General features: G+C 45.1%; 4 protein-coding genes across 14 annotated transcripts in view; 1 reads left to right on the plus strand and 3 right to left on the minus strand.

Annotated features, from left to right (window-relative positions):
• LOC142092638 (succinate dehydrogenase [ubiquinone] cytochrome b small subunit, mitochondrial-like) overlaps window positions 1-5,386 on the minus strand; it is a 56,309-nt gene extending 50,923 nt beyond the window's left edge. For 4 of the 7 annotated variants that reach the window (XM_075172869.1, XM_075172871.1, XM_075172870.1 and 1 more), the window contains exons 1-2: window positions 4,276-5,386; window positions 4,072-4,176 (exon numbers count right to left, since the gene is read on the minus strand). In XM_075172869.1, the coding sequence (XP_075028970.1) occupies window positions 4,072-4,176; window positions 4,276-4,600 (430 nt within the window). In that variant the 5' untranslated portion in view covers window positions 4,601-5,386. Of the gene's footprint in view, window positions 1-1,200; window positions 1,346-3,834; window positions 4,177-4,275 lie in introns of all 7 variants that reach the window. The other 3 variants (XM_075172874.1, XM_075172877.1, XM_075172876.1) reach the window with 2 other exon arrangements.
• Window positions 5,387-5,607: 221 nt separating this feature from the next.
• Window positions 5,608-11,290, minus strand: NKAPD1 (NKAP domain containing 1). 4 transcript variants are annotated; one of them, XM_075172881.1, is made up of 5 exons: window positions 10,620-11,290; window positions 9,681-9,781; window positions 8,401-8,556; window positions 7,780-7,833; window positions 5,608-6,977 (listed from the first exon to the last, which is right to left on the minus strand). In XM_075172881.1, the coding sequence occupies exons 1-5, from the start codon at window positions 10,947-10,949 to the stop codon at window positions 6,455-6,457; spliced, it is 1,164 nt and encodes a 387-aa protein (XP_075028982.1). In that variant the 5' UTR covers window positions 10,950-11,290; the 3' UTR covers window positions 5,608-6,454. The 4 variants fall into 4 exon arrangements, with proteins under 4 accessions (XP_075028982.1, XP_075028983.1, XP_075028985.1 ...); XM_075172882.1 differs by having other exon boundaries at window positions 10,881-11,283; XM_075172884.1 differs by lacking the exon at window positions 10,620-11,290 and adding an exon at window positions 8,959-9,151 and having other exon boundaries at window positions 9,681-9,762.
• Window positions 11,291-11,360: 70 nt separating this feature from the next.
• On the plus strand, window positions 11,361-13,988 carry PIH1D2 (PIH1 domain containing 2). 2 transcript variants are annotated; one of them, XM_075172886.1, is made up of 5 exons: window positions 11,361-11,561; window positions 11,686-11,809; window positions 12,298-12,543; window positions 13,109-13,374; window positions 13,490-13,988. In XM_075172886.1, exons 1-5 carry the CDS (start codon window positions 11,394-11,396, stop codon window positions 13,634-13,636), a joined length of 951 nt encoding a protein of 316 aa, XP_075028987.1. In that variant the 5' UTR covers window positions 11,361-11,393; the 3' UTR covers window positions 13,637-13,988. The 2 variants fall into 2 exon arrangements, with proteins under 2 accessions (XP_075028987.1, XP_075028986.1); XM_075172885.1 differs by having other exon boundaries at window positions 11,362-11,809.
• A 1,278-nt stretch (window positions 13,989-15,266) lies between these two features.
• On the minus strand, window positions 15,267-24,568 carry DLAT (dihydrolipoamide S-acetyltransferase). The gene is made up of 14 exons (XM_075172880.1): window positions 24,256-24,568; window positions 23,596-23,697; window positions 23,122-23,246; window positions 22,847-23,003; window positions 21,548-21,674; window positions 20,989-21,179; window positions 20,304-20,466; window positions 20,008-20,075; window positions 19,144-19,236; window positions 18,943-19,050; window positions 18,275-18,390; window positions 17,825-17,987; window positions 17,538-17,674; window positions 15,267-16,721 (listed from the first exon to the last, which is right to left on the minus strand). Exons 1-14 carry the CDS (start codon window positions 24,499-24,501, stop codon window positions 16,592-16,594), a joined length of 1,926 nt encoding a protein of 641 aa, XP_075028981.1. The 5' UTR covers window positions 24,502-24,568; the 3' UTR covers window positions 15,267-16,591.
• Between the last annotated feature and the right edge of the window lie 873 nt (window positions 24,569-25,441).

A 25,441-nucleotide genomic window follows, 5' to 3' on the forward strand; every position in this document is an offset into this window, starting at 1 on the left:
CATTCTTCTCATGGGGAAAGTCCCCACACTGTTTATGGAAAAAGGATTTCTAGTATGAACAATCCTGACACCTTTGTCAACAAGAGACATTCATTAAAGAATCAAATGTGTGTGCATTGACACAAAATGTCGTCCAGAGAACTCTTTTCAACACATCAACCTGCAACAACCTGTTCCATTGCCTGGAATTTCCCCACACGGTCACATCCAGTATGGCACCAATACGCACACACCAAACAAGTGAAGAAATGCTCCAAAGGCAGGCAAGCTTAGCTTTATGTATTTTATATTTGAAAGAGCTCTGCCAAATACGTTCAAGCATAGCCACATTTCAGATTAATTCTGTACTAGATTTGAGCACTTTGGCAAGAAGCTCCCAGTCACAGTGAGGAAAGTGCAAGAATCCCTGGTAAGGGCAAAACTGAGATTTAAGAAAACCTGGCATCCCAAAGTACCATGAAGTTGCTTGTCTGCTTTATCCCTGTGACAAGGAACTACAGACCAGTATCACTTCAAGAATGTAAATGCTGTCAGTTAGGCCAACCATGCAGCTGGATCCACTCCTAATTAGACTCGTCTAGCCTACTCACATTAAAGATCACAGCAGAAGTACACCTAAGAACAACAACATGAGCAAGCATCCATTTCCCAGGAATCAAGAAAATAATGATCAAGGTCTCACCTTCTTTAGTGGAATATTTGCTATGAACTCTTTATTATGCAGAATCTCATCACCATTGAGCCAGCCCACAGCACAGAACCTTAGAAGAACAACTTGTTTTATAGAGACCTGTCCTGTTTCTGTTCCCTCTGTTCATACAACATTGATTCTTCTACAAGATAAAAACGTCCAAGATTCTACACAGCCAGTGGCAAGAAAGTCCTCCTACGGTAAGATACTGTGTAGAACAACACTAGAGAATGTTTATGGATTCCTTAATAGTAATATATATCCTGCCTTCTGACTGAGAGAACAGTGTGACAAAGGAAGACCAAGGTATAACTAGTCTTGTCAAAGATCACGACTGTCATAGAATTTGAACTGTAAGGACTTTGTTTGCATCTCTTTCCAGGTGATTTATACTAGATCAGGAAATAAATCAGTAGACTTACTGCCGTAAACAGATTTAAGACCTAAGGCTTGGAGCCATCCTGACTACCAGACTTTACTCTTAATTCTGAGGGACCTACTGTGCTTACCAGTGGCCATGGAGAGTGAGGGCTGCAGCCAGTGAATAGTCCATGGCTGGTCCAGGATACAGGTAGGCTGCAGGAAGGAGACCCAGCAAGAGGACACTGACAGCTCTCTCACCTGTCCAGTGCAAAGACGCAGCCTTGGAACTGCCTGTAAGGAGAAGTATTTTTCAGTGCAAAGTTCCTGTTCGAAGTGCTGTAACCTTAAAAACAGATACCTCATCCTGATCAGCACCACACAATTATGTGTTTTCTCTGACCTGATTACTAAGCTTTTAGCCAAGCAAAACCTAAATGCCTTTGAATTACTTCTTCAGGATAAATATCTATTTTACAATGTCTAAAAGGTTAATTTTAAATACTCCTCTCTTTGCTGCTGCTAAGAAAGAGAAGCTTCTTTTACTACAAAAGAACAGAAGCTCAACAGGTAAAGTCAAAACAAACACCAGTCCTACTTTCAAACTTGCGGTTCAAGACTAAGATCCAAGTCAACCATCACAGGATAGAAGTGTCTCCGAAGGCAAAGCCTTTTAGTCTAGTGAATTTCCTGACTGCTACATACTATTTACTACTCCCACCTTTTGAGAAATGGCTTTGAGATCTGGATGGACACAACTACAAGTTCCAGTGAATGGCACATCATGATAACTCTGTGCACGGTTTTGCCCAGGAAACAACATTGCTATTCTTAATTGTAAACAGCAGATTAAACTTCTGGGACCATCACAATGATATATGGTCTAGAAGCAGCCTGAAGGCCAAAGGATTTCAGTTCTCCATTGAAGCTCAGCTGGGTACAATTTGAACCATGTAACAGCTGACTCTAGAAATAGAAATACTAGTTAGGGAGCTCTGTAACCAACTCTTACTTTTTAGAAGTGTGCAAATACTATTAGGGAGGAAAAAACCCAAAAAACATCTAGTAGGTTCTGGAACGAACCAAAACCCTAACACCATAAGCAATACTTTGAACCAGAATGTCAGCATCAGCCCAGGCTAAAAACATCAAGTATTGACTCTGTGAAATTACCTTTATAATACAATACCCCCAAAGTGTTTACCTAACACACAGATATCATCCATCCATCTAAACCAAAATGCAAATGTTTTTCTTTGTTTTTGCACGGAGAAATACATTTAGAAAAGTGACAAGATAAGGAAAGCAAAGGACCTGAAGTAAAACATGAAAGGGGCCTAGGCTATGGACTAATAAGCTGTCCCTGTAGGACTCCACGGCCAAGAACACTTCACAGCACATGCATGAAGTCTGTTGTTAATATGAAGTCCAGAATAGAAAGGAAGGAAACGGCTTAGCTATGTTTAAGCCAATTTCTTTTACAAGCGTTTCCACTTCTAAGTTGAATTGTAATGGCTACAAAACATCTTTAATCTCTGGTCACAACATTTCTCATATTTAATTGCACAACTGACAGACCAGAACTTGGTCTTGGCATGGTTATCTTTAAAAACCTCTGTGTAGTCTTACCACATGGAGACAGAAAAAAACAATCTAAGAAATAGTCTCTGCCTGCAGATCAGACTTCTCAGATTAACTTCAGTGAATCAGAAGCTCTACTCTTCAAGGTAGAAGTCACAATTGCAGTGCTACTGAACCATAAGAAATGCTAAACCTTCTGATTTTTTTTTTTAGATCTTTCAGCCTTTTTTCCACACTCGAAAAAACTACCACCTTTGTGATAGGCAGAGATTTACTTTTCTGACATTCAGTTAATATCTCCTATTTAAAGACTTGCAGTATTCACAAGCTTGATACCAACATTGCAAATATCAGTTTCAAGTTCAAGCAGCGTAAAGTCACATATACCTTGTTTTAAATCACACCCGGGTGGAGTGCAAATAAACAGCCATGCTACCAACTGAAAATAGTACTGTCACAGGTGGTGGTAACACATTGTGGTAATATCAGATGGCCAAGAAGGCCAATGGCATCCTGACCTGTATCAGAAATAGTGTGGCCAGCAGGAGCAGGGAGGTGATGGTGCCCCTGTACTCGGCACTGGTGAGGCCGCACCTCGAATCCTGTGTTCAGTTTTGGGCCCCTCACTACAAGAAGGACATTGAGATGCTGGAGCTTGTCCGGAGAAGGGCAACGAGGCTGGTGAAGGGCCTGGAGCACAAGTCTGATGGGGAGCGGCTGAGGGAACTGGGACTGTTTAGCCTGGAGAAGAGGAGGCTGAGGGGAGACCTCATCGCGCTCTACAACTACCTGAAAGGAGGTTGTAGTGAGGTGGGGGTTGGTCTCTTCTGCCAAGTAACTGGCGATAGGACAAGAGGAAATGGCCTCAAGTTGCGCCAAGGGAGGTTTAGATTGGACATTAGGAAAAATTTCTTTACTGAAGGAGTGGTCAGACCTTGGAACAGGCTGCCCAGGGAAGTGGTTGAGTCCCCATCCCTGGAAGTATTTAAAAGATGTGTAGATGAGGCGCTTGGGGACATGGTGTAGTGGGCATGGTGGTGTTGGGTTGACCGTTGGACTCGATGATCTTAGAGGTCTTTTCCAACCTTAATGATTCTATGATCAGGAACCCTACCGCACCCAAAAAGAGCCCAAAACCACTGTGCCATGCGTCAATTTTTTCTGCCCTTGGTTACTCACACCTGCCACTTAAAACCTCCTACCTGGCTCAAAAAATCGGCAACCCTGACCAGACGTGGGTGTAACGGGCACATGAAGAACACGCCGTTTGGCTGAACTGGAGAAATCGTTTCGAGGACGGGGGAATAACAGCTCAGCGCCGGCTGACAAACCCGGTGCCCAGTGCCGGCCACGGGGAAGACGAGACCCCCCGCGCACACACACACACACACGCACGCACCCACACACACGGCGGGGGCTGCCCCGGGCGCGGGACGTACCGTGGCCCTGCTGGGGGGGGCTGTGGTTTTGCCGAGCCGGAGCGCTCCGATCAGCGACGGCCGCCAGGACCGCGGGGCGGCAGCGAAGGGTCCTCCCGAGGAGAGCTGCGGAGAGAAGGGGGACGAGGTGTCAGGGCAGGGCAGGGCAGGGCAGGGCAGGGCAGGGCGCCGGGGCAGCAGGGCGCGGGGCCGGCGGGCACTCACCCATCTGAGCGCCGCGGGGCCGTGCCAGTCCCGCCCGCAGCAGCACCAGTGCCGCCATCGTCCCCATCCAGCCCAAGGGCACCGCGCACCGGAGCCGGAAGCTGCTGCGGCCGCAGGCCTTCCGCTTCCGGGCTGGGGGGCGGTGGTAACAGCGGCACGGCCCGCCCGGCGCTGCTGCGGTGCAGGTAGCAGGGCAGGGGGAGAGGAGGGAAAGCGCGGCGAGACGAGTCACGCCTACGACCTGCGGGCCCGCCCCCAACCCAGCAGTGGCTGCGCAAAAGCTTCTCGGGACAGCGGGAGCGCTGCTTCGGAGATGGTTGGTCATATTGAAGCCTTGGACAGTTGCAAATTATGTAAATAATGTAAGACAGCTACAAGCTTAACGATTAATTGCCATTCTCTTATCAAGGATATAGCTCTTCTGTTCCTCCCAAACCTTCCTGGAGTTACATCATCCTTAGTCCCTGAGATAAGCAGTGTCAAGATGACCTGAACATATAGAAAAGGCTGTATTTCAAAGACTGTTTTAATAAGACTTGAATAGTTGCCAGGGTTGTCCCTGATAAAGCAGCAAACCTGTCCCCGAAAACTGAACTTTGCTTCAAAATGCAGAGGGGGCACTCACAGTGTTTGTGGCGGTGTGGTTGATTTGTGGAAAATATCCACCCTGCACCCTGCGCAGAATAAAGCAACATCTCCTTTCTAAACATGCTTGTTTAGAGGACAATATCTTAAAATCCACAACAATGGCCACAGCGGATCCAGGCGCTCCTCACCTGCATGTTTGCTAATGAAAAATCTTTGTACGGGGGACGCTATACAAACTAAACACATTCTTGAACATTTCCTATGATGTACGTAAAGCAGTTGCATTGTTATTGCATGACTGACCAGCAGAGAAGTGGCTGCAATAAAAAAGCGAGCAGCTGAAAGCAAGCTGAGTCTGCAGCACTGCTTTCTCCAAGTCTTCTGTATTAGCCAGCAGACAAGGGCATACAGAGAATGTCTTTTCACTTGAAGTGAAGAGGGACTGTAAGCAGGACTTGGAATGAGAATCTGGGGGCACTGACACTGTTTTGTACTTGTTCAGGCGTAGACTAAAGCTGGAGCTGTGCTCGGTCACTGACACACAACATTCACACCAGTGCAGCACATTTCCCCGATGGCTACTTTCCGCTCCAGCCTCCCTTACTTCATCTCCTCTAAGCCCTCCACAGCCACCTGTCTGATCAGGCAGAAACACATGGCACAGGGAGAACACAAGGACCACCTAGGCTTCTCAGGCCTGTGCTCTGTCCCTGGGCTTTACTCCAAAACAATGACAAAAGCATCGAACATGTCTGGATTTATTTATTTTGTTAAAAGGCTTGGCTGTTCAACTGCAGGGAGAACGGCCCAGTACCAATTTCTCCAGTAATACATTGGGCAGACCAGAGACAGAACACAACACCCACCAAGGCTTCTCTGTCAAAGATGGTTTCAGCATCCCCCTAGAGAGAATGAAGGAAAGGTAGACACAATGGCCAGCCCATGCCAGGATTTGGAGAGAAGTCTAAAACAAGCAAACGCACTGGTATCCTTTCTTCATCATTATGGAAGGAGTCACTGCACCTTCAGCTGGAATGAGAGTATTCCCTCATGCTCCTTTCTGTGTCCAGCTGACCGTGTGCATGTGCCACACAGGTCTGCTTTTGTTGGAGGATGGGAAGACAAAGCTACCGTAGGGTTAAATCCAGTGACATTTCCTCTGTTACCAGACTTTCTGTCTCTCCCTTCTCCTAATGCAAGTCTTGGTCATTGATTTGGTAACCCAAAAAAGTCATTTGTTAAAACTTAATTAAAAAAAAAAATGGTGCAAACATGCCTGTTTTCCCCCTGCAGATAGCCTATAACATTTCCGTGCATCAGAGGTCAACCTGGTCACAGAAAAAGAATCTGAAGTTGGCAGGACTAGCCAACCTGTGAGACAGGCAACTGCTCCCCTGGTTTTCTGAATGTCGAATCAATGAAAAGCAAGGGGGCACCTACTGCAGGCTGCCAAGACTCAGTTTCTCCACTGTGGGTTGGCAGGGTGTATATAAACCACAGTGTTGAAACAAGTTGTACCATGGGCCAGTGCTGAAAGATAAATACCTGCCTCTGTCCTCTACCTTATTGTTTGAGCTGCAGCCTAGACTCATCAGTCCTCATCTGAGCTATCCTCTGATTTTTCATCAGCGGCCACTTTCCAGTTCTTCCTCTTGCTCCTCTTCTCTGGTACTTCACTGTGCCCCTCTGACACCGAATTGTGACATTTCTTTCTCTTTTTCGGGGGCCGTTTCTCTTTTTTCTCCTCAGATTCACTGTCCTCAGAGCTGCTGGTGGTTGAGCTGCTTGCATGAGAAAAGTCACTTTCCTGCCCAGAAGAAGAGGTAGGTTCCCTGGCAGGCACTTTCCTGGTCTTTTTCTTGCGTTTGTGTTTCCCTTTCCGAGTGCTTGAAGTCTCCTCTTCTGAGCACTCGGTCTCCCAGGAGGAATCTGAAGATGTTCTCCCCTGCTCCTTTTTCTTTTTCTTTCGCTTTTTGTGTGATCGCTTTTTTTGCTTCTTGTTGTGTGATTTCTTTGTTTTTTTCCGTTTGTGCGACTCACGGGCAGTTTGCTTTCCCAGATGAGATTTCTTCTTCCCATTGATAGCATTTTGTTCATTTCCTTCTTGCTGGTCACTGTAAAAAGAACAAAGGATGACCAAAAGGAAGCAGACAGGCAGGCACATAGCAGTTGAGCCTTTTCTGTCTCAAAGTTTTAAGCAAGCTCATCAATTCATTTGGCTAGAGCAGGGAAGCAGATGCTTTGACAGATGTGGTAGCTGCATTTTTGTTTCAAGTGCTTATTAACAGCTTGGGTCCACACCTTGCTAATACCCCTGTTTAAGATATTTAAGCCAGAACCAGGGAGAATGTGTACTGAAAGCCACTGAGTGATGAAAACTCATTTATAGCAGGTTGCTTCAAATCTGTAAGCCTGACAAATATTGTACTTGATGATTCCGTTAGGTGTACTTTAAAAATAATTAATTCTGTCTAAGATCTTATTTTACAGTTAAGTCTCCACTCTCCAGGATACTGCAAGAATTTATATTCTCCAAATAAGTAGAGACACAGAAATTCAGGTACACTATAATGGAAAGGAGAACCTGGAGCTGATATTTGAGAGGGTGTGTGAGCTGATTTGTATTCAGCCTACTACTCTGGCTCTCTGTTGGCCCAAACAGACCTTCCAGATTCATAGTATTTTAGTAACTCAGGCTAAAGTTGAATGTGTAATTACTATAAAAGATGCAATGCCCTCCTAAGACTCAGACAAGGGGGAACCACATTAATGGGCTAGATTTTTTTCAGTGGGTGTCTGTAACTAAACAGTGCTGCTTTACATTCAAGGCTGATCTATATTCAAAACTTAAAACTCAGTTTGTAAAATTCCTTGCATAATCTGACAGAAGTAAGAAGTAAGGCCTGCTTGCCTTACCTATCTGTATCAAATTCTTCAGGGTACAACTCTTTATAGCCACTGTGACCCCATCTGTAAGAAAGCAGAACCATCTATTAGAAACAGACAAGGTTTAAGGAAAAAATACAATTCTGAAGAGACAGAGCCACAGAATAAACATGAGTTTAGAGAGCAAAGAAGAAGGGCTATCAGAACCTTCCCAACAAAGAAGGAAGGAAATACGACTGATTTGGTTGGTACTATTTAAATACACTTTATGTTCTCAGTCTCTTTTCCATTTCTCATTAGGGAAAACTACAACTCAAATTTCTTTAAAATAAACCTAAGCACTAACTTGCATTTCTCAAGATTTTTTAAGTTCCTTGAGCAAAGTAATAAATACTAATCTTAGTTGCTAAGCTTAGGACTGAGCTTTTGCTGCTTACTGTGACATAGGAACTCTATAGATGAACTCAAATTAGGTATTCTGTGACACTGCAAAAGTTCGTGCATGTTACTTATTCATTCTCAAAATGAGATCAAGCATTATTTTATAGAGGTACGTACTGAAAAGAGAAATATACTAACTTTTTGGCACAGGACTCCAGAAAGGTGTTTTAATTACAGTTATAATCACAGACCATTAATTCCCCCACAGACCTGTCTGGCATGTTGGCTTCACATTCATACAGCTTTTTATTCCAGGATCGGGCCCTAAGGAGATCATCTTCGACTGGGTCAAGAAATTGTGAGTTCTTTGTTTTCCAGTCAGCCCTGTGGCCCTCTTCATCAAAGCCGTCACTGCGCATCCGACTGCTGCAGAAAGAGAACAGTTGTCCTTCAGCTGTCAGCTCTGATGGAGAAACTTTCTGAGCAAGGGGTTAGTCCAGCGAGAGGAGCAAAAATCCAGCAAGTCTTGGATGTCCATCTATGCAAGAAGACCAGCTATCATTTTAACAGTCACCATTAACAGCTCTCACAAAACCAGTTCAGTAGCTAACACTGGTTTTCAAAACTTACTACGGCACTCTGTGCACAGCAAAATTCTTGACAGAGATGCTCACAATATAAAATTAGAGGAAGGGGTTATCTTGCCTATCACAACAAATGCAGTTCTCTTCCTCTAGAATATGCTGCAGGAGCAGACTAACAATATGCAGCGAGACATACGCTAGTAAAAGCAGCAAAGGGGAAACTGAAGAAGTAGGACTGACTTACTAGAATTGCAATTTGATCAGGTACCAGGACTAAGACCCCAAATTCACAGAAAGCACCACAGTTTTGAGTGACCTTACATGCCCGTGGCTCTAGTTTTGTTTCTCACTTGAAATGCCGCACTTCCTGAGCCAAGCAGCAGCCGTGGACTTAGCGTAAGTCTGAAAGGTGTTCCCTGAGACACTAAAACCACTTCCTGCAACATTCACACTTCTGAAAAGTCTTCACATTAGTAAGCCCCGCCCTCCCTCCCCCCGCAAAACCCCAACCCTCCCCCCAAACCCAGCTTGTTTTTATGTAGCTTGTGAGATCCTCAGGCATCTCAGAATGATTTAATGGATACCACACAAGTAGCGGTCAATACTGGTGTGTTATAATAGTGCAGGACTCCACACCACAACAGTTTTGTTTACTGCTAACCTAAATGGCAATACATTAGACATATTACTTAAGCACTTCCTAGCCCCCACTGCTTCAGAGAGCCCAGTCTACTTAATGTTGTATTTTGAAGACTATACATCTAGACAAAGAGATAAAAGGTCGGACTTAAGCACAGGTCTGACCTCTTTTCAGGGACTCATTAAGGAGGAAATAAATATATCTGTAGTCTATGTAGTCTTCATATATTGTAAACATATAGTCATCACAGAATGCTCTTAAAGTGTTACAACACAAAAGGGTTCAGCAACTAAGACAATTATCTCCTTCACACAACTAAAACCCACCTGGAGGTATCTGACAGCATTCTGCTTTGCCTTTTGCAGTAAGCCTTTTCTGTCTGCTTCTCCCATTCCCTTATTTTCCACATTTCTGTCTCTTCCTGAATCTGAAAGTCACAGAAAGGAAACAAGTGTAACATTAGGCAAACTTTATAGACATGTAGCAGGTAACATCAGCTCCTAGCTCAACACTCCTGCTAACAAAATTCACAGCAAGCTTTTCTACCATACTGAAACAGATTATTATTTCTAGCTATAACCAAGGTAACCAAAAGGAGAATCTCTTAATGGTAATACCCTTACAAAGCACATACGGATAACACCATCAGAAATGGTGGGTTTGCCTGATTTTGCTATCTCAGCTGTTCTGGCTACCTTGCCTTGTCATTCATTACCATCCCAAACATACGTACTATTAGAGAATTCAGTATATAAATATCATCTGGAAGGACCAAGCCAAAATGAGAAGTTACATTACAGGCTGAAAAAACACAGCATGCAAATACTGAGTGGTTTGGCACAGATTTATATTTATGGACATTGACTGTAAATGAGTGATTTTATAAACATATGAAATAAATGAGTTGGACCTGCTGAATTATGTCAGAAATTAATTAAATAGTTTGATAAAGTTAACGGAGTTTCTTAATCTTGCACTAAAATATTGCCTGTGCACATTAACACAAAGTTCAAATTCTTTGATGCAATTAAAAGTACATACACAGTACGGCAAGGAAAAAAAAAATTAAAGGTTTGCTACTTTTAGGAAGGCAAACCATAACTTTCATGAAAGTCCAGAGAGAATAGGTTTTTCATAGGTAAATACATATACACATTCCCTCGCCAAGATGAGAACTCAAGAAAAAGAGGGTTAAACTGAAAGTGAGACTAACGATGTTTACGTAGATGATCTCAACAAGCGCCTTTCTTCCCCGAAAAACGCACCTGCTCTCCCCACAGATCACAATTCGGGCATTCCGCCCGTCCCACTCCCCGCTCCGCCGGCGGCCCCGCACCACCGGGGAGGTACCAGCAGTCCCGGGCCTCGCACAAGCCACACGGCAACGCCCAGGTGATGCCCAGGGCGTCTCCACTCGGACCCGCGGACAAAAGCCGTCTGCAGAAGCGGGTACGGGGCAAAGCCTCCGCAGAGAGGGAGCACAAGGGGCCGCCGAGGCCGTCAGCCCCCACGGGCCCCGGCCGTACCTTGTTGTGCGCGCCCGTGTGCCGGATGACGTTCCGCAGCAGCACCTTCCCCACCGGCACCCGGGACATCCTCTCGCCCTACAGAGCTCCGCGGACGCCAGCCCCACCGGCACTCCCGGGCCCGCCACGCCGGGGCCGGGCGGGGGCCGCTCACCAGGGCGCCCCCGCAGCCGCGGGCAGGAAGGGACGAGAGAGGCCCGGCCTCCTCTCGGCTCCCCACCGGACGTGGTCCCCGCGAAGTGCCTCCTCCTGGCAGCACACGCCGGGGCCGCTGAACGGCCGCCGGCCTCGAGCCGCGGCCACCACGGGGCGGAACGGCCCGGCGACGGCTCCGAGGGCAGGCGGGCAGCCTCCAGCTCCGCCGCGGGGCCGGCGGGGGGACGGGGGCCGCGGACGCGGGGCGAGGGTGATGGGGGTGCCGGAACGCGCGGAAGCGGGAGGAGAACGGAGAAGGCGGGCGGACCCGCAGAGTGCGGCCCTTCCGGTTGCCATCGCTACGCGACGGCGGTACCCATGGCGGGCGCGGCGCTGGCGCGGGCCGCGCAGCTCTGGTCGCTGCTGGACGAGATGGCGGAGAATGAGCCCCGGGCCTACCGCCGGCTCCTGCGGCAGCAGCGCGCCGAGGCCGAGCGGCTCTGCGCCCCGCCGGAGCCTCACCTATGCCTGCGGGCCCGTCCTGCGGTGGGTGCGCGGGGTTTGGGGCTCGGCTTCCTGCCCGGGTACTGGGAGCGGGTACGAGGGCGACTGCGGGGCCGGAGGGGGACAGCGCGGGCGGGGCGCTAAGCCGCGGCTCGGTCCCTTGCAGGGCGTTGTTGGGGGGCCGCTGTTCATCAACGTCTGCAGCTGGAAAAAGGTCCCGGCGCCTAAGGCCCCCACGGACCCCACACCTGTCAGTGCGGGGCCGCTAGAAGAAGTATCTGGCGAAGGAGGTACGTCCAAAAAGAGTTGCGCCTCGGCCCGAATGCATTTCTTCCTGCAGTAGTGCATTGCATGGCAATCACACGCAGATTCTCGCTGCAACAGAGGGTGGTGCTGTGCCGTGGCCAGCTCTTAGCTCGGGGTGGTGACGGCAAGGCAAGGATGCAACAGGCATATCTCAACAGGGACCCTAAATGAGTCCTTACTTTTTGAAAAAAAATGAAGAAACACAAAAATTGCACGCATCTAAATCCTGAAAAGTGCTTAGGCACTAGGAATCTCTTTGACTACCTATACTCATGTTCTCATGCTTCTCCTTGAACACACACACTGCAGGATCAGCCCATGGATGGGTGTCATCTCCAGATGAGGTTGATAGAATTAGCTCTCTGCCCAGAAGCCACAAATTTATTCCCTTTGGTTTTAAATCAAGTGATTATAAAGAACACTGGCACATGATTCCATAGCAAGAATTCTGATACATAACTTATTTTTATAGATCTTTACAGCATTATAGATATTGCATATAACCCAGATGTTCTTCAGAGGGGAGAAGAAAACCCAGAAGAAATGGAACACTTGATCCATTTAACACTTAAATTCATTGAGGAACGATGCAACCTTATTCTTTCTTATTTGTACACTATTGAATCATTCAAAGTGAAAGGAAGCCTGGAAGCGATGCAGCAACGTCTGAAAGGCATGCAGATGCCAACTCCACATCTCAGTCAGAACACAAAGAAGGGTATGTAGAGATCTGCTGTCACTTTTCTTTGAGGACCTATCAGATTCTCCAACAAATTTACTCAAGCCTTATCTCTCTAACCCCAATTCTTGCCATAAGCATAAACCAAATGCTTCTCTCTACGAATTCAGAGTAAGGCAGTAGTATTCATACCAGACATCAGTTTAACTTTAACCCTGCTGGCCTATCTGCATTCATCTCTGGTATTTTACAATTGAGAAACTGTAGTGACACTGGAACAGCAAATTCCTTTTTTCCTATATCCACTAGACGTGGGAGCTCTGCTAGGGTTTGATCCTTTGAGGTGCTAAGTTTCTTTTGCTCTAACCTGAGTAAAAGGGGTTGCTGCTGTATCTAGTAGTCTGAAAACAACAACTTTTAACCCATTGGCAATAAAACCAAATTATGGGCAAAGGAGAAACTGCCAGTAACAGTCTTCATCTGACAAAATTGCTAATGATAATTAATTACAGTTAAAAGTTTCTCAATATATTTGTCAAGTGGCATAACATTACAGTTTTTAGTATTTGAGTGATATGTCTGAAAAACTTATTTTTCTTGAAAGAACTGACACTTGATCAGCTGCTACACACTACAGAAGCTGAGGACTGCAGCAATACTCCTGTGCTGCTGAAGGAAGGAAGTGTGACACAGTCTGAAGTGCATCTGATAGAGGAAATTACCAGTACTGAAATGCCAGAGAAACTAAGTACCCCTGTCTATGAAATTATCACCGTGAAGGATGCAAACAAGAAACCACGCAAAATTGAACTCAAAATTGAATTGCCTAAGGTTAGCTCTGTTTCCGAGTGTGATCTGAGAATTTCAAAGGTAAGATAACAGAAAGAATAACCTTGTGTTTTCTGAATAGTATCTAATTCCTAGAAATGCTCACTGCTAATTCTTGTCAAATAGTTAATCAAGTATTTCAATTTTCTCGGTTTAGGATGACGTAATCATTGAAGTCCCTGAAAAATACAAATTACAACTACATCTGCCAGAATTGGTGGATGAAGAAACAACTACAGCAGTATTTAACAAAGGAAAACGGCTATTGTTTATCACAGTGCCAGTTGCCAAGCCAGATCCTTAAAGACTGCATTCTGTCCAGTTCATGTTCACAGGTGACAGAACAAAACAAAAGCACAGAATGAGAATCCTAACTTTTACATGGTGATGTGTTTGGTTTTTTTTAACTGACCTTCTAATCTTCAGGGATGAATACCTCAAATGCCTTTAGAAGATGCATGTAGAAAAGGAAGTCTGGAGGAATACTAGCACCAGTAAACTTAAGAAAAAAATAAATAAAGATTGTAAATATTCAAGGAGTACCTAGTAAAGAACCATAAATGCACACATGCTTTACTACATCATTCATTTTGCCTTAAGGTACAGCAATAACAGTTGTGAAGTCCTTTTGCTAAATAAACTGATTACTGGAATTACATGGTTAGAGCAGCTCTCACATGTATTTAATGCTGAACAACCAGCAGACGTATGTCACACAGTTCTACCAAGCCCTGCATGCTGTCACTGTTCTCCTTAGGACAATCCCTGCTGATCTTAACGGGAATAGGCTTTGTAATTTTTTCAGTCACTGATTCTTACCGGCTTGGTAATCTCTGAATGAGACCATAAAACAACAGACCTATTCTGTACTATTCAAAACAGCATATAGAGGTTCAAAGCTCAGGAACGCTTAGGGTGAAGCTAGCCACCAAAAACAATCTTGGAGCACTTCAACTAGGAAAACTATCTTCATTAGTTTACACTAACACACAAAATACAAAGTAATACAAAGCAACACAAAACAACTTCAAGGATTACCAAGTATTACTAGAACTAATTGGAAAAGGGACAAACAAAAGTTCAAGTGATCTTAGTTTCATGATTGATTTGGTAGTATGTCATTCTTACAGCTTCTATGACACATCTGCACTGCAACCACGTTTCTGTACCGATATTCATCAGATCAGAAATTGAAACAGACAAATTGGTTTTGCACTGCAACTTTAAAATACAGGCTTACAAAAGAGCAGTAACCCCTAGCTTTCCCCCTTCTTTGTTTCAAAGCAACTTAGAAGGCTGCATTGAAATACTGCTCAGTGGTTATAGTTGCAAGTTCAAGCTGAAATTCTATCACTGCATGAGCTGAGCTGGTCTGTTGCAGAATGCAAGCAGTACCAGAAGTCACTATCAGCACTCCAAGCACACACACTGGATAGGATTTTTTGAGTTGCAAGTATTCCAGAGTTTGACACTCATTCAGAGAGCGTTTCCATAGGATAAACTATTTAGTGTTATTACTGCAGGAAGAAAGTGAAAGGCCTCTGTAGCCAGAATTTGAGGTTCTGGTGAACACTGCAGCAAGGCAGCCAGGAAGATTAAAGTTCACTGCTGCATGACAGTAATAAAGCATGTATTATTTTGGAACATTTGTGATTACAATTTAAGATTAATAGGGTGAGTTTCACTATCGGACTGAAAGGCTAAACAGCTCTGATTGTGCTATAGCAGTACAGTAAGCCACACATGACTGAATAGAAAAGCACTGGAACATGTTTTAGTAGTTGTCAATTTCAAACATTTAATAGAATGTAGGTTCACTAGAGCAAGTCTGGAACCAAGGTATTTTAGGTCATTAAAGAAAGACCAAAACCTTAATGCACTTTTTTGCTTAAGCCAGGCATGAAAACCAGGTATCACAGCAACCAGACATTAAATAGTTCCCACAAAAATATTTAATTTCCACAGTATTTTCTTTCAGTATCTTTAGTGAATTTTGTAGAACTTTACAGGAGACAGTACTTAATGCAATATACACACTAACAGATCAGCTTTAACTTTTTCTTTCTTTCTTTTTAAACTTCCCTCCTATTTAATTCTCCTGGTCACTTTGTAATTACTACACAGTTGTCTTTTTTACATTAACATTTCCATGTGGAAAGTGGAATTTAAGAATGTTCAGCACTGCACCCCTTTCAGGATACAATGACTGGAGTAACTGGACACAAGCCCAACAAACTATTGAAGCATTTACATACAATATATACATGGATAGCACATTCTGCAGCTTATCAAGGCTGGGACAACATAGACAATTCAGGGAAGAACCGCAGTACCAATGACTAACGCAGAGCTTCCTATGTTAGAATGCCTGAAAAAAAAAAGTTCCAAACATTCGATTCATCACATGATTAATATCTACTGATGGGATTATTAACATGTGTGATTTGCCTATATTGGGTTCCAACACACAGATTCTCTTGAACATTCTGCAAAACAGTTACTTCCATGGCATCATAGTCTGATATTAAGTTAGCAAGAGGAATAGCAATTAAAGTTTTCATACAAAAAGCACATGTAAGTGAAAGTCCACAAGAAGACAGCACATTCCCTGTGGTATCTGAGAGCTGTGACCCCACAGATATCAGTGCTCTTTCACCTTACTTTAAAGTGCTGAAAAGAGATCACATAGTTGAGAAGGTCCAGACCAGTGCCAAATTCCAAGAGAGATTTGGAATGTTAGCACTTGGCCTTTGAGAAACTATTCCCAGGCCCTTAGTGCATCTGTCATACTCGCCCACCCCAGCAGGAGAACAGGATAATAAGGGGATTCACCTTCTAGTAACTTGTGCGTTTCAGTTACCATCTCACCTGAACTCCTGTGAAGAGATGTTTATAATTCAAATTTCTGAGAACACTGAGGTCGTGAAATTGCTTGACATGCACCCCCCTGTTCACCCTAGTTTAGAAGCAAATGGCAGTATGCATACTGCCTGGATCATTTTTAAATCTGGGATGCTTCACTCTGTTTTGGAAAGTTTGCAAGTTAAATAACTGTATAAAAATACAGTATAGCTGTAATATTGCTCTGAAAAGCACTTCTGCAAACTTTTTCTGTACAGACTGGTAATAACATTACCAGATAATATAATACATATTTAAAATAAAAAAGGAACTCTATTAATAAGTCTGAACACTAAAGTCTAAATAGCTTGTTTAAAACAAAACTGTGACCCAGGAAAATTTTGCTTGCATGGTTAAATTATAGCAGCATGGTTACTGGCTTTTCAAGGAAATTCTTGAATTCAGCAAGCCACTGTGCTCCAACTGCTCCATCTACAACACGATGGTCACAGCTAAGTGTAACGGACATCACACTGGCCACATCAAATCTGAAAGGAAAAAAAAAAAAAGAAAAAAAAACGTTTAACACAATCTTCTGCAAGTCAGTGCCACTAACAAAGCAAAAAAGTTTTTATCAGAGAACCAGCAATAGCAGTTGGTGCTTGGTAACAGATGTTTCTTCCTGTGGACTTCTAAAAAAGTTTACATTGGAGAGCAGATCCTATTCATTCCTTTTCTACAATTAAGAAACACATCTGTATGTTCACTTTAGGACAGGAAGCTCATCTTTCTTTGTATCACAAGAACAGCCCCAGATGATCAAAGAAAAAAAGCCATCTTACCCAGAAACCTCCAATTTCCCCATGTGTCAGTGATAGATACCTAGGACTGTTAACAAGTTTAAATAATCCTAAACGTTCTCCTGGGTCTATGCTAATTCAAGCTCCAAGCAAGGCGATATTATATACAGAACACATGAATTATAATCCATCCCTTAGGTCTTCCTTAAATGCAAATTTAAGCAAGTTGTTAAAGAGGAACAGGTGCCTAAACTTGTGGATCCCAGACTCTTTTCCACAGCTTGACCATACCCCTCTAAGAAAGAAACAGCCTCTCCTTAACTTGCAAAGAAGGTGCAAGAATAAATGTATGGCAGATCATTCATCCGTCACTGTATTTCTCTTTAATGCCTGTGTGACCCTTTTATACAAGATCTCACTGTACTTCTTGAGAAGTACTGAAAGCAGTATGTCAAGAATTTTTTTTTTTTTAAAGATAATGTAATGAAAGTGTTAGAAAACTAGCCATTATTTCAAAGTTTGAATTCAGAAGCTCGGTATATGCAGAATCAGATGAATACTTACCCTTTCTCATTATCAGCTGGCACTAGCCTTTTCTCTGAGGAACCAACTGCAAGGATGCAGGCTTGAGGTGGATTGATTATGGCAGAGAAATTCTTAATCCCATACATTCCTAAATTGGAAATTGTGAAAGTACCACCCTACAAGAAAAACACATTCATAGTCAAATTCACAAAAGCTGTTTCATGTGGAATATTAATGAACATGGCTGAAACATCACAAAATAGGCTTTGCTCATTCTGAACAGAAGTCAAGGGCAGCAATGTTTAACAGCAATCTGAGTTTCTCACCTGGAATTCATGAGGCTGAAGTTTACCTTCTCGGGCTTTAGTTGCCAAAGAAACCACATCCTTACTAATGGAAGCCAGGCCTTTTATATGTGCATTAAACACAATAGGGGTTATAAGCCCTGCAGGAGTACTAACTGCAACGCTAACATCAACTACGTGATTTCTGCAAGACACAAAGGAGATGCCAGTTACTCTAGCAAGATAACAAAGAAAAAAAGTTTTCAAAGCTGTTCAGACAACTCTAAACTAATACTAATTTTGCCATAATTATTTCACCTTGCACACTAGCCTTAGATAAAAGGTTCTTAGCACTTTAATAAAAGCCCCTCAACCTTTCCATTATACCTGTTCCCCTCCCTCCTCAAAATCCCAGCAGAAGGTCTGCTATTTTGCCATGAACTCCCTACTGAACAAAGAAAGTTTCTGGCTTCGACCGTACCATAAACTTACTGCCTAATAACTGTGTCCATCCATGAAGAATTTGCTTCAGGCACCTTCAAGCATGCCAGAGCCGAAGCTTTAATTATGAAGTCATTGACAGAAAGCTTAACGTTATCCGAGACCTCCTGTAAATAAAGAGATTTGAGGCATCAGTTTGTCTCTTACACATTACCTCAATTAACTTGGATAGTCACAGCCATGCAGCCTTGTTTAGAGAAAATGTTAGAAAACAATCACACTGCTTGTAATCATTAATATTTGAAGTGCCAAGATAATTTAGGAGGTGAATACATCTCCTTAATAATTTACGAAGGTACAATCTTTTTTAATGTCTGTTTTTCCCCAAACTTGGCTTAGAATTATTATTTTGCTTAAATTTTCTACCCTTTTTACTCTTAAAAACCTTTTTTATGCTTTTGCCCTACTTTTCAGCTGGAAGAATTGAACACCACCAAGCAGAGTACAAAGCGGCCCTCTTAGGGAAGTCACAGTACCTTGGTAAAAAAAATCTCATTCTGTCACAGACAGTCCAGAACCAATCCCCAACAGGCAGAAAAGGCACTAAAAAGACTATTTTTTCCAAGCCAAAATGGTATATCACCAAAAAGCAGGGTGGGCTCTGTGACAGAATGCAGCTTTCTCCACACGCACACTCTCACCATGCCCAAATGCTTTACCTGATTGAGTTCTTTCCTTAGCACCAGTACTTCTCCCATGTTTATATCAACAGAAAGGTAGTAGTGAGGTATTGTTTGTTTGGACTGCATCAACCGCTGAGCAATGACCTGTGGGTATACAATAGGAGCGATGAAAATAAATCAGTTTGGAAAATTTATGACTGCAAATAATGATCTCGGAAAGGAATAAAATCTTCTTACCCTCCGAATGTTGCTGATAGGGATATCTGTGAAAGTCCCCACTGGTGATGCTGCAACTGCAGCAGCTGCAGGAACTGCCTCTAGTGCTGGAGCCTGCAATTAGAGAAAGACAGCATAATTCACAGTACTATCCAAATATCAGTTGTACAGAGTAATTCAGTATGTGGGACAAGTGCTAAGGCAAAGTTGCCTCTTGCTTAAGAGCAGCAGATATTTCTACTCTCTAGCCTCACCTCTCCAGTACCCATTAGGTTCTTTATAAGTCCTATATTCGATTATTAAATGTAGTACTTGAATGATTTAGAAATGCAACACACATATACACTGCTATGAAGCCCCCAGAATAGTAAGTCCTGCTAGATGGTTTTACATACAGCAGAGAGGCATGCTAGAGGGCACTCTCAAATTGCACTCAGCCACATCCCTTCCAGCAGTACACAAAGCAACACTTCCGTCATCTCATACAAAAGACAAGTTATGGTATAAGAACAGATTTGTGGCAACAATGACAGCAGGCTATTGGTTCGTAAGTCTGGCTTTCATTCTAATTGCCTCTTTTCAGCAATGTTAGATCAGTTGGGACTGGGCTTACCTCAATCTGTAACAATGTAGCAACCAAATGAAGGGTTGGGAGCACACAATTTTTTTTTCCTCGGTGAAATACCAAAGGGACAAATAAAGGAAGAAAACTTTGTCCATGTTTCTGACAGGTTAAGCTTTACAACCTAACAGTTACCATAGCCCACACAGCGTCATAACCCAACCAGTCCAGCAACAACAGTTCCATATAGTAATTGCATTTCTACAGAGCATTTCCATCACTATAATGAAATACCCATTCTTACAGATCTCGAGCCTACTCACTGGGGCAACCTTTGCTGGCACAAATGACTCCACATCTTTCTTTGTGATTCTGCCGTCTGGTCCAGTACCTAAAAGGGTCAAAGAAAAACGTAAGAAGATTTCAGTTGTTTGCAACAGGGCATTGCTTCTAAAGACACCGGTTTCATTCAACAGAGAGAAGTCACTTAACACTCCTGGTGAGGACAGCTGCATAGTCAGGATGTTCCTGACAGGGAGGAAAGAAAAGAATAGCCAAGTATGTACCTAGAGGGACAGACACTTGATAGTGAGAGCAAGGAAGCAGAAGGAAAACCTACCTTTCACTTGGGCAAGGTCAATTCCTTTTTCTGCTGCCATTTTCTTTGCCAACGGACTAACCAGGATCCTTCCTTTCCGGGGAGGTGACCCAGCTATTGGGACTGCTGGAGTGGAAGGAAGAGCAGGCTGGGGAGGAGGAGCAGCAGCAGGAGTTGCCACCACCTTAACAGAAGAATCAAAGCCATTAGCTTCAGGATCATTCAGCAAAAGCTTTGAAGGTACAGCAAGAGAACAGGACCATCTAATTACCAGTCACGAGAAGAGCAAAAATAGTCACTAATCTGAAAGAATTTTCAGATTCAGAGAAGTTTCCCAGTGCCAGAAATTAAATCAGAAACTTCCTGGGAAGGAGGCCAACTAAGCTGCTGAACTATACACCAAAAAAAAGGGTGAAATAAATAACTTATGCTCCCAATTTTCAAGGATGAGGCATTAACACTGGCACAAGCAACGGGCTGGAGAAGAGATCGTAACGAATTACTACCTGCTCCAGTTTTTGGAGAGCAAACTAGCGATCACTTCTTAGGTCACCTATCACCAACACATGTGTTAGCCTCGCATTCACAGAATCATAAACATTATTGTTGGAGCCAGGGCTTCACACTGTCAAATCAGCAGAACAGTTCAGATCAGGCCTGTTAATGGTCCCCATAACTTCTCTCATATGCTAAGAATGGTCCTTACTAGTGGAGGAGGAGGAGGAGGAGCAGCTTGTGCCTTCACGTCTGTTACCGCAGTGTCTTGGTAGTCAGCAAAAGCTGGAATATCAGACTCTTTCTCCACAATGATGCAGAGAGCTGTTCCTAATGGCACATCTCTTGTTCCTTCAGGCACCAAGATTTTTGCCAAGTAGCCTTCCTCCTGAACTTCAAAGCCTGCAAGGGAAAGAAACAAAACTGGTTTGGTGCTCGATGCAGCTGAAGAGTTCCTCTAAATACTGCTTCTAAAGACTTTGGTAGCTAAAGCTCTGTCCTATATCTAGGCTAGAGAATCCTTTTCAGTGCAACTAGTAGGGAAATATCTCCATGCACTGAACATTACTAAGAAGGGTCGATGAAGAAATAGAAGTGTTTTTAGGAGCTCCAATGATTTGCTCTCCAATGGAATGAGAAATTAACAAAACTTGTCTTAGTTGCCCCACAGCTTCACGCCCTGAGCAGCTAGAACAGTTGGCACAGAGGCTACTCTGGATTCTCCACTTTTAAGGGGACCTCATCCATTCTTGACTTTGGAGTTGACTCACCTATTGTGGCTTTATCTGTCTCAATTTCTGCCAGTAAGTCTCCCTCATTCAGTTTCTCCCCGACCTTCTTCTCCCATCTCTGCACTGTGCCCATTGTCATGGTAGGTGACAGGGCAGGGAGAGTGATCTGTGAAGCCAGAGAATACAAGAGATTCAGATGCTGGTAATCCAAAAGGAACAGGAACACAGTTTTAACTCCTGACTAAATGATGCCAACCTAAAGAAGTAGCCAGCCTTTAATGCACTCCTACATCTGGCTCCATTACAGCAAAGCACAGTGCTGTCCCATATGGCTAGTTTGGCTTCTTTTCTCAAGACCTAAGCAAGAAAGCAAGCAAAAGCAAAGAACAAGAAATCTATGTATCAAAATAATTATTACCACCATCACATTGGGAGTGTCTTGCAACTGCTATCTGCAAGGCTAAAAGGAAGACTAAAGCAAGTCACTTTGTCTGTGACAAACAGGTTTGGCCCCTTTAAAAGCTATACAGACTTGTCTTCCAGTAAGCACTCAAAGATGCTGTAGGTTTGCATGTGCATATTGCTGTGCAACAAATAGAGCACATGTGAGTACAGTTTCGGAGCAAAACTGGACAGATAAGGCAAGCAGTGGGAAGTAAGCAAATTTAGTAGCTAAAACACAAGTCAGATTAAGAAGCCTTTAATTAATTAATTCTTTGTTCAATTACTTTTCATAACATCTCAGACAAATCAGTTCCCACATATATCACCTGTGGAAATAGGTTTAGTATTTCAAATTTTCTGTTTCAAAGGAATGTCACAGAAATACCCCACTAAGTGCTCAAATACAACAACAGTGGATGTACACTTCAGTATCTAAGCAAGGTAAAAAGATTATCCACAAATACAACTTATTATTAGTTATCCACAAACACATCTGGTGTGTTCATCAGAGTATCACAGACTTGAGTTATGCTCTGAGATGTAAGCAGGGCCTTCAGAGCTTATTCACACTTGGCACAAGGTCTTTTCATACCAGAACTGTCCAGATAATGCAAATGTAGCAGGTTTTTCTAGACTGCATAATAATCCTGAAGATACAAGTCTCCCCTCTACTAGCAGCTGGGATGCTAAAATAATTTTCTGAAAAAAGCTTTCTGGGACCTCCCCAACCACCTCCTTTAAGCGTGCAACAATTCACGTGGCACACACTCCTGCAATTATAGCCAATAACTTCCCACTCCAGATAGTATTTATGACAAACTGCCCTGGAGCTAGCAATGCCAAAGACAGAAAAAGAGTGTAACAAGCCTTAAATCACCAGCAATGCTCTCTTACCTGCATATGAGGAGGATAAGAGCTGCCAGGAGCCTGAGGAGAAGGCTGAGTTGGTGGTGAGGGAGCTGTAGCTTGAGGGGGAGGCACTGAGGCTGCAGGGGGGGCAGACGCTGCAGAATCCAGGGTATAATTTTTAAAGGCATCAACATATTCAGGCCTAGAAGAAAACAGAGAACCGCAAAACCAGTCAGATGACTGTCTCTAAGCCTTTCACACAAGGCACCCAAGAAGCCCCAAGAGAGAAAATTCAACTCAAGGGTTAGCAAAATACATACTTTTCTACTGTAATACATATTATGGCCCCAATAGGAACATCTCTTGTTCCTTCTGGCACCAGGATCTTGGCCAAATAGCATTCCTCCAGGCTCTCAAAGCCAACTGTTGCTTTGTCTGTCTCCACCTTTGAGAGAAAACAGGGTATCATTATGGCAACGGAAAAGACCAGTGAGCTCACAGCCTTCCAGTCTGATAGTGTAGGGTCACAACACACACAGTTCTGGAAAAATCACCCTGTGGCACCAGCTCTAGGAAAGTATGCTCTCAAACAGGTTAAGTGCTGCTCCTGCTCAGAAAGAGGAAAAGCAGCAACTAGGTTTGAAAGGCTGTTAGCCACTCGTTCCCAACAGCATCTGTTGGGATCTGTGATCTTGAACCCAAGATCTCTGTTCAAGTGAGAGCAACCAGGGACAGAACCCAGGATGCACATACAGCTCATCAGAAATGCAGCACAGCCTGTGCCCCCAGGATACCTCTGCTATGAGCTCCCCTTCACCGATCTTGTCACCCTCCTTCTTTTCCCAGCGCGCAATGGTGCCCATCTGCATCGTGGGGGACAGAGCTGGCAAGGCCACCTGTGAGGAATAGGGCAGTGTTACAACCCAGACAGTCCTGACAGTAGGAACCCCACACATAGCGCAGAGACGGATCCTCAGCACAGGCTGGAACAGGGGGGCACAAAGGAGAGCCTTTGTCTGCAAACCCCCAGCAGGTCAGGACTGCCTCCAACCTACTGGTAAGACCCCAGGGCAAACCAATACTGGGGTGCTGAGATGGGGCTGACCAAGAAAGAGAGAAGCTATGCCAGGGGACCAAGAGAGGTACAGGGAAAAAGGACTAGTGGTGAAGGAGTGGTATCCGATGACGGTACAGGGACTTGGGGCAGGGTGGTGGCAAGGGTGTGAGAACCGCGGGAGTGGGGAGAGGAGAACTGCAGTTCCCCGGGGCAAACTGAGCTGCCTAGTGAGGGGAAGCAAGACTCGAAGAGAGAACGTGAAGGGGCTGCCCCCGAGGCAGGGCGGGGACACGAGTCTGTTCTCTGAGGGATCCCAGTGGCTATAGGGGCACGCACACCAGGGGGTATGGGGGGCACCCAGACCGTCTGGGATGGGGGGAATGGGGGAGCCTCTCACCTTCTGGTGTGCCGGGAGACTGCAGCAGCGGCACGGGGCGAGCCGGGGCCAGGCAGGAGACAGCAGGAGCCCGCCAGGCCGGTGCACAGGGCCGGCCCACGCTGGGCCGCGGCCCAGCGGCACAGCCCCGAGCCCCACCGCCGCGCCGCGGCCGGCCCCAGCGGTACTGAGCGCTCGGCAGCCCCGCACCAGACCAGGAGCTCCCGCCGCGCCCCGGGCTACGCGTCGCGCCAACACCCGCCACATGCTGGAGCCGGAGCCGCGGCCCCGCCGCCGCCGCTCGGTGACCTCCTCCGTCCGGGCACGGCGCCGCACAGCTCCGCGCGACGCTGCCGCGCTGCCGTAAAGCGCGGCGGACGGACGACGGGGCGGGATCGCCGTGTAATGGCGTCGCGGGGCTGTGAGGCCGCACTGCGCAGCGGCAGGATGGCCTGGGGATGCGCGGTGTGGAGGGGGGAGCGGTTACGCCGGGGCTGCAGCAGCCGTGGGAGCCCAGCCCAGGCGGGGGAGGCTATCTAGGAGCTGTCCCTGGCGGCTCCTACTGTCTGCCCCAAGGCTGCAGCGCATACCGGGCCCGGTATGCCCCCGTGGAGGGCAGAGCTGCCGGAGGCTCTTTAGGGCACTCGGGAGTCACGCGGGTTCCTGCCCACTCGTAATGCTGCACGCTGGCACGGCCCAGCGCTTCCGCAGCCTCGCGGCACCAGAAGCGGGTAGAGAAGCCTGGTTGGCGGAGGGTGCAGCCTCGTTGTTCACGTCAGCGACAGGAGCTTGTCCAGCAGTGAGAAAAATGGGCTGTAGCCAAACGTGTACATCATACCTTCGTGCAATAGCCCCCAAAATTGCAACAGGCCTTCTTGGATTCTCCTTGTCACTATCACATAGCCTAGATTTTAGCAAGATCCCAGCTCTGTATGGGGGACACATGAATCCAGAAGCTATTCTGTGCAGTGGTTGTGATGAGGGCTTCTGCCCAGGATTCAGCAACACAGGTTCCCCCAATCAAAGACTTCCCCTAAGCTTTAAAAGCAATGGTGTTTTGTCAAGGGGTTGGAAAGCACAAGGGCAAAGGGCTTAGCTGGCTAGCACCGTATGCAATAAAATCCCATCACATGCATTGCTGCTATTGCAGCCATGCTAAATAATTTAGGAGTGGCTGCTCCTGACTTGCCTTGACTGAGCCAGCCAG

The sequence above is a fragment of the Calonectris borealis genome, chromosome 24 (assembly GCF_964195595.1).
Source record: "Calonectris borealis chromosome 24, bCalBor7.hap1.2, whole genome shotgun sequence".
Classification (NCBI taxonomy): domain Eukaryota; kingdom Metazoa; phylum Chordata; class Aves; order Procellariiformes; family Procellariidae; genus Calonectris; species Calonectris borealis.